Source organism: Saccopteryx leptura, chromosome 2, assembly GCF_036850995.1.
Source record: "Saccopteryx leptura isolate mSacLep1 chromosome 2, mSacLep1_pri_phased_curated, whole genome shotgun sequence".
NCBI lineage: Eukaryota > Metazoa > Chordata > Mammalia > Chiroptera > Emballonuridae > Saccopteryx > Saccopteryx leptura.
This window is the reverse complement of record NC_089504.1, coordinates 332,680,719-332,696,619: the sequence shown is the minus strand read 5'-3', so window position 1 is coordinate 332,696,619 and position 15,901 is coordinate 332,680,719. Positions and strand designations below refer to the sequence as shown.

At 47.6% G+C, this 15,901-nt stretch overlaps 1 protein-coding gene across 3 annotated transcripts in view; it reads right to left on the bottom strand.

Annotated features, from left to right (window-relative positions):
* The window catches only part of SLC43A2 (solute carrier family 43 member 2), a 61,797-nt gene that overhangs the window by 36,604 nt on the left and 9,292 nt on the right, over positions 1 to 15,901 (bottom strand). For all 3 annotated transcript variants that reach the window (XM_066363549.1, XM_066363551.1, XM_066363550.1), the window contains exon 3: positions 980 to 1,190. In XM_066363549.1, the coding sequence (XP_066219646.1) occupies positions 980 to 1,190 (211 nt within the window). The remainder of the gene's footprint in view (positions 1 to 979; positions 1,191 to 15,901) is intronic.

Below are 15,901 nucleotides of genomic sequence, written 5' to 3'. Positions count from 1 at the left end.
TGATGAGGGAAAAAAATAAAAAAAGAACTGATTGCTCCAAAGTCTCCAACCAGCAAGTGCCTAAGCAGGGAGCTCCCCTAAGCAGGAGTCAGGCCTGGTAAACACCGCACTGCACTGCCCCTCTGATCCCAGACCGGAGGAGGCCAAGGCTGTGAAGTGACACAGGACAGAATCCATTCCCCGTGTTCTATGCTCACTCAGCCAGGGGATGAACAGAACCCACTGGGCGTAGGCAAGATAGTGGCAGCCCCCAAGACCCCTCCACTTGGCTCTGCTCTGGGGAGCAAGGCCTCGTAAGCTCTACAAAGTGAATGAAACTGTTCTACCACCCGTTCCCTTCCCAGTCACAGGTCTCGCTATTGCAAACCAGTGCCCTGTGAGATGGTCATTCCCAGCCGGCCTGGTTTGGGGAGGCCGTGACCTGAGAGGCCCCTTGCTGGGTGCACTGACCCTGAGTCTGGCACACTGGAACTTTAAAGACCAGGGACACCCCCCTCCAAAGGGTGCACAAGATGTTCCACACAGGTGTCAGTGGTAGGGAAAATATTAGGTCTCTGTTTTATAATTTTTAATCTCAGCCATTTTTATTTATACTTTTGTATATGTATATCACAAAGCACATAAAAATTAAGGACATATGTATATATAGATAATTCCATGTGCTTAGAAGTCTATTTTCAAAACCTTTTTTTTTCTGATAGAGGAAGAAGGTCAGAAATATTGTGAAAGCCAGTGTTCTTAATGACAAGCAACTCCAGACCCTCCAGGCAGGCCTGGGTGTCCTATAACTTTTTTAAGCAACACTGGCACATTACAAGGAGCATAGTACCTAGTGATTTGATGGCAGATAGGGTAGAAACCCCACTCTGAGTAGGCATTTAGGGAGTTCCACAGTGTGTCTGATAGCAGGTACCAGGGTTCCCTACAGTGAGGAACTCAGCCCAGGGTCCACCAGCCCACCTCCCACCCCCACACTGACCTTCCCAGCAGCCTGAGCTTCCTTGGGCCATACTTGTCCATGACGATGCCCAGGGGCAGGGTGATGGCACTGAGCAGGAAGGAGCCCACGGTGAAGGCCAAGTTTAGCATCTCATCCTGGGCCTGGCAGCTGAGCCAGCCATTCATGAAGCTCACCTCCTCCTCCTGCTCTGGCTTTGCTGTACCCCCTACTGTGCCATTGGTGATATTTTCTGTGTGTACAGAAGAAGGGAAACCTGGTCACAGGGTCGAGGCAGTGATTCCCAAATATCAGAAGGTCAGGTGCATATTCAAAGTCACCCCACTGGGAATGGCAGGGCTATCTCTGGGCCTCTTGAGGGCTCAGGCTACCCCACAGAAGGCTTGTATGTCATTCTGGCCCAAGCCCCCTGAAGTGATAATGCAGAGGTTCTTAACATTTGTGAGAATCACACACTCTTTGGTGAATCCAATAAAGAAAGCTATGCTCCTGCTCCTCAGAAAACGCACACAAAGTCTTACCCGTAATTTCAGGGGCTTCATGTGTCCCCTGAAGCACCCATTAGCCCCAAGCTGGGATTCTCACTCTAAAGTCACCTGTACCCTAGAATAGCAGACCTCAGGACCCGGCCTTGGCAGTGGGGTCCAGGTTGGCTAGAGCCTTCAGCAGCTATCCATGGAAAGAGACTGCAGACAGTATGTAGGAGGCCAACCCTAGATCACCTGGTTTCACTGCAGTGCTCTGGGGTTCCCCAGGTCAGCTTGGGAAAGAGTGGGCCCCCTTTCTTGCTAAGGACAGTGGACTTCTCAAACATGCAGGCTAAAGGCTACCTCCCCCCTTATAATATCATACCATCAACTACCACATACACTGTGTTGTACAAACCCTTGGCAAAGGATTTTTTTTAATAGTCCTAACTTATTTGCTTTCACTTGTTAAGGTGCACATTTCTTATTTTTCTCACTAGAGTCACTGAGTTTATTGTCCCTGAGGCCACACCTGTGCTATAATCCTGGCCCTTAATGGCCCTCTCCAAAGTCCACCCAGCACCAAGACAACAAAAACAGGAAGGAAAAAGTGCTGCAGCAGCTGAAGGCAGGAGGGTGGGGGGCAGACCGGGAACATGGCTGAAGAACTCTCTCCTCTTTGGGACTGCTGGTTAAGAGATGCTGACTAATCCTGCAGAAAGGAGTGGCCTCTGATTAGATTGGAGGTAACTCTGGGAGAGACAAGGAAATACCTCTCTTCAGAGAACCGCATGGCTCTCAGATGGCGGCCCTCTGGCGCCAGGGCTGTAAAGCTGAGGTCTGCAGAGGCCTGCCCCAAGGTCACAGCAAAGGATGTGCTTTGGGTGAATCATGCCATATGCCAACCTCTCACCAACAAGCCCTCCTGGGGGCACACTGATCGAGGGTGAGATGCTGAGTTCCAATTTTGGTTCCTCCACTTCCTACTTGTATGACCTTGGGGAAGTGACAATCTTGCTCTTTCTCTGTTTTTTATCTGTAAAAAGGACATCATCTAACAATTAGTATCTACCTCCTAGAGCAGGGGTCCCCAAACTTTTTACACAGGGGCCAGTTCACTGTCCCTCAGACTGTTGGAGGGCCGCCACATACAGTACTCCTCTCACTGACCACCAATGAAAGAGGTGCCCCTTCCGGAAGTGCAGTGGGGGGTCGGATAAATGGCCTCAGGGGGCCACATGTGGCCCGAGGGCCGTAGTTTGGGGATGCCTGTCCTAGAGTTTTAGGAAAGATAAGAAAATCCAGGTAGCCCTGGCCGGTTGGCTCAGTGGTAGAGCGTCGGCCTGGCGTGCAAAAGTCCCAGGTTCGATTCCTGGCCAGGGCACACAGGAGATGCGCCCATCTGCTTCTCCACCCCTCCCCCTCTCCTTCCTCTCTGTCTCTCTCTTCCCCTCCCGCAGCCGAGGCTCCATTGGAGCAAAAGATGGCCCAGGCGGTGGGGATGGCTTCTTGGCCTCTGCCCCAGGTGCTAGAGTGGCTCTGGTCGCGACAGATCGACGCCCCGGATGGGCAGAGCATTGCCCCCGGGTGGGCGTGCCGGGTGGATCCCGGTCGGGCGCATGTGGAGGTCTGTCTGACTGCCTCCCATTTCCAGCTTCAGAAAAATACAAAAAAAAAAAAAAAAAAAAGAAAAAAAAGGAAATCCAGGTAACATTCTAGAGCTCACACAAGCATAGAAAGTACTCAATGAATAATAGCTGAAAGTTATTATAATTACTATTAGTGGAGTCTCAGAACAGGGGTAATAGTGCAACCGACTGGCAGCAGAACCCAACACAGTAACTTGGAGCAGAGTTCCATACTGTGTATGTGGTAGCCTGAATTTGTGTCCACTCTCCCACTGGGCTGAGGGCCCTGAAGGGCAGGGACTGTGTCTGGTCACCTGTGTGTCCCCAACACCTTACTCAGATCATGGTGTAGAAGAGTTGTTTACTGAATGAAAACAATGGAATCAGATCACAATGGCCAAAGGGATCACAAGGAAGAAAGGAAATAGGATATACAGAAACAAGTGGAAGATAGAGGGGATTTAAGTTTATAGCCACAACATCAACCTCCTGTAGCCACAGAAACGAAACGTAACAAGCCGGATTCCTGCCTGACCCAGTCCATTACTTTCTCTGTTTTTCAAGAGGCTCCACCACACTGGAAGCCAAAACACATGCCAAACAGGGTCATCTAAGCCCATGAGGATCCACCTGGGACTTGTTTCACACACTGCCTAGCAGGCAGGCCCAAGCTGCTCACTCACTGCAGGGCACCTTCTGGGAGGGCAGAGATGCTTCACAGGTTGGCAATAGCTCCAGATGTCAGCTCTGCCAGCAGCAACAAAAAGTGGATGTGAAGTGGGGCGACAGTCATTTCCAAGGTTGGTATGCAGGTATGAGAAAACCATAGGTATGACAGAGTGGATGGGTGGAGAGGGTGCCCCAGGGTCCGGGATTGCTGGCTTGTGAGACCTAACTGGCCATGCAGGGTCAAGGGCCCATTACTGCACTAGGTGCCGCAGGGTCTGCTGCTGTGACCAGGGAACCAGAGCTGGACGGGGACATCAGGAAGCGAGGCAGCACTGTCTCTGAGTGACGCACCAGGGTGCCCTACCACAGGTTCCCCAGAGACAAGCCACAGGGGACCCTTAAATCCAGGACTGTGCTCATCAAGAGAGAGGATAAAATCTCAAGGCATACCCAAGGCAGTCTACCTAATTTGGTATAACAGGAAAAGGGGTGTGAACATCTGAATTGTTTAGAGATCTGGTCACTACTGTAAGCAGACAAGGGGCTCATGGGGAGACAGGTCAGAGTAGAGAGGGTATCTGTCCCACTCCCATCTTTCGTCGTGGAGCCACTACACACAGAAGCAGGAACCTTACTCTGGGCTACTAGCCTTTCTTCTTTTTTTTTAAAGATTTTATTTATTCATTTTAGAGAGGGAAAAGAGAGAGAGAGAGAGAGAGAGAAGGGGGGAGGAGCAGGAAGCATCAACTCCCATATGTGCCTTGACCAGTCAAGCCCAAGATTTCAAACCGGTGACCTTAGCGTTCCAGGCCAATGCTTTATCCACTGCGCCACACAGGTCTTCTGAAACAAATCCATGCCAAAGGGGTGACCTGGCCCTCTACCCTCCTGCCTTCAGGCAGTGATGTCCAGCAACAGATGAGCCAGGATTGGGGTAAAGGTGTTTGGGTGGCCCTTTGTCTGCCTATGGAGCAATATGAGAGTGTCCCTCCCCCTAGAGGGAACGAAACCGTCAGTGAGCCCAGCTTTGTTGGCAGTAAAACTGCCCACGTGAATAAACAAATCCACCAGATGCCCAAACACAGTCACACCCAGTCCACTCCTCTCCCTCTGCTCCCACTTAAGACCATTGTGGACCAGGACAGACACAAACAGGTAAGTACCCAGAAAATGTCAAGGCCTCTGGGTGCCCCTCCTCTCCCAGCCTTCAGCTCAGCCCTCACCCCAGCCCAGCCTGCTTTGCGCCTTACCTACACCTGTTTAATAAACAGGTGCCTCTGCAATGGGTGGCGAGAGTAGCCTGATCCATCCAGCCCAGCTGGGGAAGGGGAACCAAGAAGACAGGCCAGGAATTGGTGTGGCCAGACTTTGCTGAGAACAGACGTAGGACTGCTTAGGAGAAAACCCAGGGACAGGGAAGAGAAAAACACCTGCACTGTTCGGCCTCACTCATAAAAGACTTATACAAAATATTTACAGAGAAAGCAAGGGAGAAATGAGGGTGTTGTGACTATACTCTGGCTCCCCTAATATCCCTGGGTCAAAGAGGGCCCCCATCCCAGGGAAATAAAGGGAATGGGAGCCTCCAGAATAGCTAGCCAGCCAATGCTGGAAGAAGCAAAGGGCAATGGGCTGAAGGTTCCTCTAAATTCCTGAACAGCCTCCTTCTGACCAGCTGCTTACTGAGTGCCTCCTTCCTGGGGGCCAACACTGGCCCACCCTGTTGATGGTCCCTGCCCCATGATCTCTTGGTCTCTGTCACTCAAATCCTTAGTCTATCCGGCAACAGGAAGCAGCATCTCCAATGTAGCAGGGGGGATGTAGGTGAGAGGTCAGCTTCCGCAGCAGAGCAAACAAGCAGGACAGACAGTCAGAAGGCTCTGCCGGGTAGGCCAGGACCTAGCTAGCCCCTTTGCTGTGGTCACAGAGAGCTTGTGTTTGCTGGCTACTGTGTTTAATGCTATTTGTTCCTGGGTCACTTAGCACCATCCCACCACACCCCATATTCCACACCAGGACACCAGGAGTTTCAGAGCAGGTAAGTCGCTTGCCCAAGGTCTCATAGCTGATACCTGGGGAAACTGGACTTGAATTCAGGCTGTCAGACCCCAGAGCTCCTGCTTTGAACCTTCAGGTTATGCTGATGCTGTACTATGTGGGCTAGAAGCAGTTCTCAGAAAATGCTGAGAGCACAAGGTTGTCACAATGCTAGGGCAATGAGGATGGGATTGCCCCCAAAACCCTCCCACGAGGTCCCTGAAAGCCAACCCAAGCTGGACAGGACATTAATAGGACACCAAGAAGCCAGGAGGGGTGAGCAACGGATGTGAGGGAGAAAAATTAGGTCATGAAATGGGAAGGAGGAAGACAGGGTTGTAGGGGAAGGCCAAGGGTGCCAGCTCCTCTCCGTGACACATCCTGAAGCTGGGGGTACCAGTCCTTAGACTTTCTTACTCATTACCATAATTATTTTTTTTTTTTTTTTTTTTTTTTTCATTTTTCTGAAGCTGGAAACGGGGAGAGACAGTCAGACAGACTCCCGCATGCGCCCGACCGGGATCCACCCGGCACGCCCACCATGGGGCGACGCTCTGCCCACCAGGGGGCGATGCTCTGCCCATCCTGGGCGTCGCCATATTGCGACCAGAGCCACTCTAGCGCCCGGGGCAGAGGCCACAGAGCCATCCCCAGCGCCCGGGCCATCTTTGCTCCAATGGAGCCTTGGCTGCGGGAGGGGAAGAGAGAGACAGAGAGGAAAGTGCGGCGGAGGGGTGGAGAAGCAAATGGGCGCTTCTCCTGTGTGCCCTGGCCGGGAATCGAACCCGGGTCCTCCGCACGCTAGGCCGACGCTCTACCGCTGAGCCAACCGGCCAGGGCCCATAATTATTTTTTATATCCAAAATACACTGGGAGCAGGGAGGAAGTGAAAACAGTCACATTTACAGCAATAAAAGTGAAAGGGTGAGGTTTTTTTTGTTTGTTTGTTTTTTTGTATTTTTTTTTTCTGAAGCTGGAAACGGGGAGAGACAGTCAGACAGACTCCCGCATGCGCCCGACCGGGATCCACCCGCACGCCCACCAGGGGCAACGCTCTGCCCACCAGGGGGCGATGCTCTGCCCCTCCGGGGCGTCGCTCTGCTGCGACCAGAGCCACTCTAGTGCCTGGGGCAGAGGCCAAGGAGCCATCCCCAGCGCCCGGGCCATCTTTGCTCCAATGGAGCCTTGGCTGCGGGAGGGGAAGAGAGAGACAGAGAGGAAGGGGGGGGGTGGAGAAGCAAATGGGCGCTTCTCCTATGTGCCCTGGCCGGAAATCGAACCCGGGTCCCCTGCACGCCAGGCCGACGCTCTACCACTGAGCCAACCGGCTAGGGCCAAAAGGGTGAGTTTTGAAAAGCTATCAATCACTAGCCCTTGGGTGTAGGAGATCATAAAAAGGGAGGGACTTGCATGAAATATTCAAAGTGATGAAAACCAAGGACCTACAACCAAGACTACTTTACCCAACAAGGCTATCATTTAAAATTGAGGTTGAGGCGGTAATGCAGTGGACCGAGCGTCGGCCTAAGTCACAGAGAAACCAGGTTCAAAACCACAAGGTCACCGGCTTGAGTGCAAGCTCAACTGGTTTGAGCACAAGCTCACGAGGTTGGATGTGGGATCAGAGACATGACCCCATGGTCACTGGCTTGAGCCCAAAGGTTGCTTGCTTGAAGCCCAAGGTTGCTGGCTTGAGCAAGGGGTCATTGGCTCAGCTGTAGCACCCCCCTTCCCCTGGTCAAGACACATATGAGAAAGCAATCAATGAACAACTAAGGTTCCGCAATGAAGAACTAATGCTTTTCATCTCTCTCCCTTCCTGTCTGTTCCTATCAGTCTCTCTCACGAAAAAAAAAAAAAAATTTGAGAGTGAAATAATAAACAGCTTCCCAGATAAGAAAATACTAATGAGCCCTGGCCAGATAGCTCAGTTGGCTGGAGCATCGTCCTGAAGCACAGAGGTTGCCGGTTCGATCCCTGGTCTGGGCACATACAGGAACAGATCGATGTTCCTGTCTGTCTGTCTGTCTCTCTCTCTTCCTTCCTCTCTCTCTAAAATCAATAAATAAACATTTAATAATAAAAAAAGAAAACGCTAAAAGAGTTTGCTACCACCAAACCAGTATTACAAGAAACGTTAGTCTTCTTAAAGAAGAAGAAGGCAGAGGGGAACAGGTGGAAGGGGAATAAGGGGGGGCCAAATACATGGTGACAGAATATGATTTGACTTTGGGTGATGGGCACACAACACAATCAACAGTTCAAACGCCATGGAGATGTTCACATGAAACCTATGTGCTCTTACTGATCAATGTCACCCCATTAGATTTAATTTCCTTTTTTTAAAAAATTCACTTTAGAGAGAAAGGGGGAGGGAGAGAGAGAGAGAGAGAGAGAGAGAGAGAGAGAAGGGGGGAGGAGCAGGAAGTATCAACTCCCATATGTGCCTTGATCAGGCAAACCCAGGGCTTCGAACCAGCAATCTCAGGATTACAGCTCAACAGTTTATCTACTACGCCACCACAGGTCAGGCTAAATTTAATTTCTAAATTAAAAAAAAAGACAACAATGACAGGAACATAGTTAAAAGAATAAAATGGCCCTGTTCAGTGGCTCAGTGGATAGAGCGCTGGCCCAGCGTATGAACATCCTGGGTTCGATTCCAAGTCAGGGCACACAGAAGAAGCAACCATCTGCTTCTCCCCACCTCTTCTTCCCCTCTTCCCCTCCGCAGCCAGTGGCTGGATTGGTTGAGCATGGCCCCAGGTGCTGAGGATAGCTCCTCTGGAGCACAACAGCCTCAGGTGTTAAAAATAGCTCCATACTCAAACATCAGCCCAAGATGGGGTTAATGGGGTTGCTGGGTGCATCCCAGTTGAGGTGTATGCGGGAGTCTGCCTCACTATCTCCCTTCCTCTTACCTAAAAAAGAAAAGAGAGAGAATAAAATGGCAATAGTATATACCTATCAATATCACTTTATTTAAATTTTTTTTTTCTTTATTGATTTTAGGGAGAGAAGGAGAAAGAGAGAGAGACAGGAACATTGATCTGTTCTTGTATGTGCTCTGACCAGGGATCTAACTGGTAACCTCTGCACTTTGTGATGATGTTCTAACCAACTGAGCTATTCAGCCAGGGCATCACTTTAAATGCAAATGGCTTAACTGCTCCAATCAAAAGACATAGGGTAGCTGAATGGATAAGAAAACAAGACTCACGTGTATGCTGTCTACAAGAGACTCACCTCAGAACAAAAGATAGACACAGACTCAAAGTAAAGAGATGAAGAAAGATATTTCATGCAAATGTAAACAGAAAAACAAAAAGCTGGTACAGCAATATTTATATCTGACAAAAATAAATGTATTTTTTTGTTTGTTTTTTTAGCAAGAGAGAGAAAAACAGATACACAGGAAGGGAGAGAAATGAGAAGCATCAACGTGTAGTTGCGGCACTTTTTTAGTCGTTCAATTACTGCTTCACATACGCATCTTGACAAGGGGGCTCAAGCCAAGCCAGTGCTCCCTTGCTCAAGACAGTGACTTTGGGCTCAAGCCAGCAACTTTTGGATTTCAAACCTGGTATCCCAGCACCAGATCAACACTCTATCCACTGCGCCACCACCAGTCAGGCTGACAAAATCAGACTTTAAACAAAGGTTATAGTAAGAGACAAAGAAGGACACTACCTAATGATAAAGGGAGCAGTCTAATAAGAGAATATAACCCTTGTAAACCTTTATGCACCCAACATAGGAATACCTAAATATATAAAGCAAATCCTGATGGACATAAAGGGAGAGATCCACAGCAATACAGTAACAGTAGGGGGTTTTAACATCCCATTGAAAACAATGGATTGAGCCTGACCAGGTGGTAGCGCAGTGGATAGAGCGTTGGACTGGGATGCCGAGGTCCCAGGTTCAAGACCCCGAGGTTGCCAGTTTGAGTGTGAGCTCATCTGGTTTGAGCAAAAAGCTCACCAGCTTGGACCCGAGGTCTCTGGCTCGAGCAAGGAGTTGGTCGATCTGCTGAAGGCCCACGGTCAAGGCACATATCAGAAAGCAATCAATGAACTACTAAGGTGTCGCAACGAAAAACTGATGATTGATGCTTCTCATCTTTCTCCGTTACTGTCTGTGTCTGTCCCAATGTATCCCTGTCTCTGACTCACTCTCTGTCTGTGTAAAAAAAAAAAAAAAAAAAATTAAAGAAAACAATGAATTGATTTTTGAAAGAAAATAATCAACAAGGAAACAGTGGCTTTAAATGACACACTAGATCAGATGAATTTAATTGATACATTCAGAGCATTTCACCCCAAAGCAGCAGAATATACTTTCCTTTCAAGTGCACATAAAACATTTTCTAGGATAGACCACATATTAGGACACAAAACAAGTCTCAGTAAGTTTTGGGTTTTTTTTTTCCCAGAGACAGAGAAAGAGTCAGAGAGAGGGATAGATAGAGACAGACAGACAGGAACGGAGAGAGATGAGACGCATCAATCATTAGGGGGTTTTCTTGTTTTTTTTTACAGGGACAGAGAGAGGGATAGATAGAGATAGACAGGAACGGAGAGAGGTGAGAAGCATCAATCATCAGTTTTTCGTTTTGACACCTTAGTTGTTTATTGATTGCTTTCTCATATGTGCCTTGACCACGGGCCTTCGGCAGACCGAGTAACCCCTTGCTCGAGCCAACGACCTTGGGTCCAAGCTGGTGAGCTTTGCTCAAACCAGGTGAGCCTGCGCTCAAACTGGCGACCTCAGGGTCTCAAACCTGAGTCTTTGGCATCCCAGTCCAACGCTCTACCCACTGCACCACCGCCTGGTCAGGCAAGTCTCAGTAAGTTTAAGAAGACTGAAATCCTATAAAGTATCTTCTCTGACCGTAACAGTATGAAAATAGTAATCAATCACAAGAAAATAACTGAAAATCACACGAAGACACAGAGGTTAAACATGTTACTAAACAATGAATGGGTTAACAACAATATCAAGGAAGAAATCAAAAGATATCTTGAAACAAATGAAAAGGAGAACACAACCCAAAAGTTTTGGGATACAGTGAAAGCAGTCCTAAGAGGGAAATTCATAGCATTATAGGCCTACTTCAAGAAACAAGAAAAATCTTGCCCTGCCCAGATGGCTCAGTGGTATAGTATTGGCCCAGCCTGTGGAAGTCCTAGGTTTAATTCCTGGTCAGAACACACAGAAGCAACTATCTGCTTCTCTACCCCTCCCCCTTCTCTCTCTCTCTCTCTCTCTCTCTCTCTCTCTCTCCCTCCCTCCCTCCCTTAGCCATGGCTCAAATGGTTCAAGCACTTTGGCCCCAGGTGCTAAGGATGGCTCCATGGCCTCACCTCAGGCAATGAAATGATCCCAAAGTGAGCAGTAGAAAGGAAATAATAAAGATCAGAACAGAAATAAACAAAATAGAGTCTAAAAAACAATACAAAATTTCAATGAAACCAAGAGCTGGTTCTTTGAAAAGATAAACCAGATTGACAAACTTTTTTTTTTTTTTTACAGAGACAGAGAGTGAGTCAGAGAGAGGGATAGACAGGGACAGACAGACAGGAACAGAGAGAGATGAGAAGCATCAATCATTAGTTTTTCATTGCGCGTTGCAACACCTTAGTTGTTCATTGATTGCTTTCTCATATGTGCCTTGACCACGGGCCTTCAGCAGACCGAGTAACCCCTTGCTCGAGCCAGCGACCTTGGGTTCAAGCTGGTGACCTTGGGGTCTCAAACCTGGGTCTTCCGCATCCCAGTCCAACGCTCTATCCACTGCGCCACCGCCTGGTCAGGCCCAGATTGACAAACCTTTATCTAGACTCATCAAGAAAAAAAGAAAGGACACAATAAAATAAAATTAGAAACTGCCCTGGCCAAATAGATTGGTTGGTTAGAGCATGATCCCAAAGTGCATAGGTTGCCGGTTCAATCCCCAGCCAAGGCACATAGAGGAACAGCTCAACGTTCCTGTCTCTCTCTCTCTCTCCCCCTTCCTCCCTCACTGAAATCAGTAAGTAAAAATGTTAAATATACATAAAATAAAAAATATAACCAGAAATGAAACAGGAAAAGTAACAACCGACTCCATAGACATACAAAGGATTGTAAGAAAAAATTATGAATAACTATATGCCAACAAACTGGACAGTCTGGACGAACTGGATAAAAGTCTAGAAACATACAATCTTCCAAAACTGAATCAGGAAGATTAAGACTCTGAATAAATAGATTACAGCCGGTGAAATTGAGGCAGTAATCAAAAAACTCCCAACAAACAAAAGTCATGGACCAGATGGCTTCACAGGTGAATTTTACCAAACATTCAAAGAAGAACTAATACCAACTTTCTCAAACTATTCCAAAATAATTCAAGAGGAGAGAAGACTCCCAAGTTTATCTTACAAGGCCTGCATTATCCTAATTCCAAAACCAGATAAATATATTATAAAGAAAAAAAAATCATAGGTGTAAAATAGCGCTGACGAACATGGATGCTAAAATCCCAAAATATTAGAAAACTGAATCCAGTAATACATTAAAAAGATCATATATCATGATCAAGCAGGCCTTATTCCAGAGATACAAAAGCTGGTATAATGGCAAATCAATCAACATGATACACCATATTAATGAAATAAAGAATAAAAGTCACAGAATCATATCAATAGATGTAGAAAAAGCATTTGATAAAATCCAGTACCCAATTATGATAAAAATTCTTAGCAAAGTGGGAATAAAGGGAGCATACCTAATGTAATAAAGGCCATATATGACAAACCCACAACCAATGTCATATTCAATGGGCAAAAACTAAAAGTGTTTCCCTTAAGATCAGAAACAAGACAGGAATATCAACTTTCTCCACTCATATTCAACATAATACTTGAAGTCCTAGCCATAGCAATCAGACAAGAAGAAATAAAAGGCATCCCAACTGGAGAGGAATAAGTAAAAAATGTCATTATTATTATTTTTATTGATTTGAGAGAAAGGAGAGTGAGAAGCATCAACTCGTAGTTGCTTCAGCTTAGTTGTTCACTGATTTGCTTTTTGAACCAGTGACTCTTTGCTTAAGCCAGAAAACTTGGTCTCAAGCCAGTGACCTTGGGCTTCAAGCCAGCAACCATGGGGTCATGTCTATGATCCCATGTTCAAGTTGGTGAGCCTATGCTCAAGCCAGTGAGTGACCTTGCGTTTTTGAACCTGGGTCCTCAGTGTCCCAGGTCAATGCTCTATCCACTGCACTGCTGCCTGGTTTTTGGGTTAGGATTTTGGGTTTTTTAAAAGAATGTTTCTTAAATAAGAAGCAGGGAGGTAGAGAGACAGACTTCTGCATGTGCCCTGACAGGGATCCACCCAGCAAGCCCCGTGTGGGCGATGCTCTGCTCATCTGGGGATGCTGCTCTACTGCTCTACAACCGAGCTATTTTAGTGCCTGAAGGGAGGCCATCCTCAGCTCCCAGGGCCAACTTGCTCCAACTGAGCCATGGCTGAGGGAGGTAAAGAGAGAGAGAGAAGGGAAAAGGGTAGGGGTAGAGAAGCAGGCCCCCTGAACCAGTGACCCCTTGCTCAAGCCAGCAACCTTAGATCCCACACTCAAGCTGGTGATCCAGTGCTCAAGTTACTAAGCCTGTGCTCAATTTGACAAGCTGACCCAAGCTGGTGACCTCAAGGTTTCAAACCGAGGACGTCAGCATCCAGGGTCAACACTCTATCCACTGTGCTACCACCAGTCAGGCAAAACCATCCTTATTTGTAGATGACATAACACTGTATATAGAGAACCCTAAAGATTCCACTAAAGAGCTACTAGAAATGATAAATGAATTCAATAAAGTAGTAGGATACAAAATAAACATCCAGAAATTATTTTTACATACCAGTAATGAACTATCAAAAATGGAAACTAGGAAATCAATCCCATTTACAACTGCTTCAAAAATAAGTAAGGCCCTGGCCGGTTGGCTCAGCGGTAGAGCGTCGGCCTAGCGTGCGGAGGACCCGGGTTCGATTCCCGGCCAGGGCACACAGGAGAAGCGCCCATTTGCTTCTCCACCCCTCCGCCGCGCTTTCCCTCTCTGTCTCTCTCTTCCCCTCCCGCAGCCAAGGCTCCATTGGAGCAAAGATGGCCCGGGTGCTGGGGATGGCTCTGTGGCCTCTGCCCCAGGCGCTAGAGTGGCTCTGGTCGCAACATGGCGACGCCCAGGATGGGCAGAGCATCGCCCCCTGGTGGGCAGAGCGTCGCCCCTGGTGGGCGTGCGGGTGGATCCCGGTCGGGCGCATGCGGGAGTCTGTCTGACTGTCTCTCCCTGTTTCCAGCTTCAGAAAAATGAAAAAAATAAAAAATAAAAAAATAAGTAAGTAAATAAAGCCCTGGCCAGTTGACTCAGTGGTAGAGCACTGGCCCGGTGTGTGGGTGTCCCAGGTTCGATTCCCAGTCAGGGCATATAGAAGTGACCATCTGCTTCTCCACCCCTACCCTTTTCCCTTCTCTCTCTCTCTTCATCACCCTCAGCCATGGCTCAGTTGGAGCAAGTTGGCCCTGGGAGCTGAGGATGGCTCCATGGCCTCCCCTCAGGCACTTAAATAACTCGGTTGTAGAGCAACAGAGCAGCATCCCCAGATGGGCAGAGCATCGCCCACATGGGGCTTGCTGGGTGGATCTCGGTCAGGGCACATGCAGGAGCTTGTCTCTCTACCCCCCCTGCTTCTCACTTAAGGAATCTTCTTTTAAAAAAACCTCAAAACCTAGGCCTGACCAGGCGGCGGTGCAGTGGATGGAGCATTGACCTGGGACACTGAGGACCCAGGTTCAAAACCCCAAGGTCACTGGCTTGAGCACAGGCTCACCAACGAGCGCAGGATCATAGACATGACCCCATGGTTGCTGGCTTGAAGCCCAAGGTCGCTGGCTTGAGACCAAGTTTTCTGGCTTAAGCAAGGGGTCACTGGTTCAGCTGAATTCTCCAGTCAAGGCACATATGAGAAAGCAATCAATAAGCAACTAAGGTGCTGCAACTATGAGTTGATGCTTCTCATCTCTCTCCCTTCCTGTCTGTCTGTCCCTGTCTGTCCCTCTATCTCACTAAAACAAACAAATCAACCCTAAGAATACATTTAACCAAGGATGTAGAAGATCTCTTCTCAAAAAATTATGACACTGAAGAAAGAAACTAAGAAAAGCTACAAATACATGGAAGCATCTACTATGTTCATGGATAGTAAGAATTAACATCATTAAATGTCCATATTACCCAAAGTAATCTGTAGAGTCAATGCAATTCCTATCACAGTATCAAAGGTGTATTTCACAGAACTAGAACAAATATTCCAAAATTTATATGGACCCACAAAAGACCCAAAATAGCTACCTTAAGAAAGAACAAAGTGGGAGGTATCACACTACCTGACATCAAACTATATATATTACAAGGCCATAGTAATCACAATAGCATGGTACTGCCTGACCAGTGGTGGCACAGCGGATAAGCATAGACTCAGAATACTGAGGTCACAGGATTGAAACCCCAAGATCACCAGCTCTGAGTGCAGGCTAATCAGCGTGGGTCTCTAGCCTGAGCAGGGAATTATCCACACGATTCCAAAGCTCACCAGCTTGAGCCAAAGGTTGCTGGCTTGAGCAGAGGACACTGAGACTTGGCCCTGGTCAGGGCACATATGGGAACTAATCAATGCACAACTAAAGTGAAAGCAACTATGAGTTGATGCTTCCCACTATCCCTTCCTCTCTCTCTCAATTCTCGTAGCAATATATTTTCTGCTATATCTCCTTGGGCAATGAAAACAAAACAAAACAAAAAACTGTATCAAACTAAAGTTTTGGAAATGCCAAGGTCACTGGTTCGAAACCCTGGGCTTGCCCAGTTATGGCACATATGACAAGCAAGCAATGAATAACTAAAGTGAAGCAACTATGTTAAGCAACTTAATACCTCTTGCTCTACCTTCCTCTCTCTCTGTAAAAATCAATAAATAAAATCTGGGTTTTTTTTTTAGATTTTATTTATTCATTTAGAGAGGGGAAAGAGAGAGAGAGAGAGAGAAAGAAAGAGAGAGAGAGAGAGAGAGAGAGAGAGAAGGTAGGAGGAGCCAGAAGC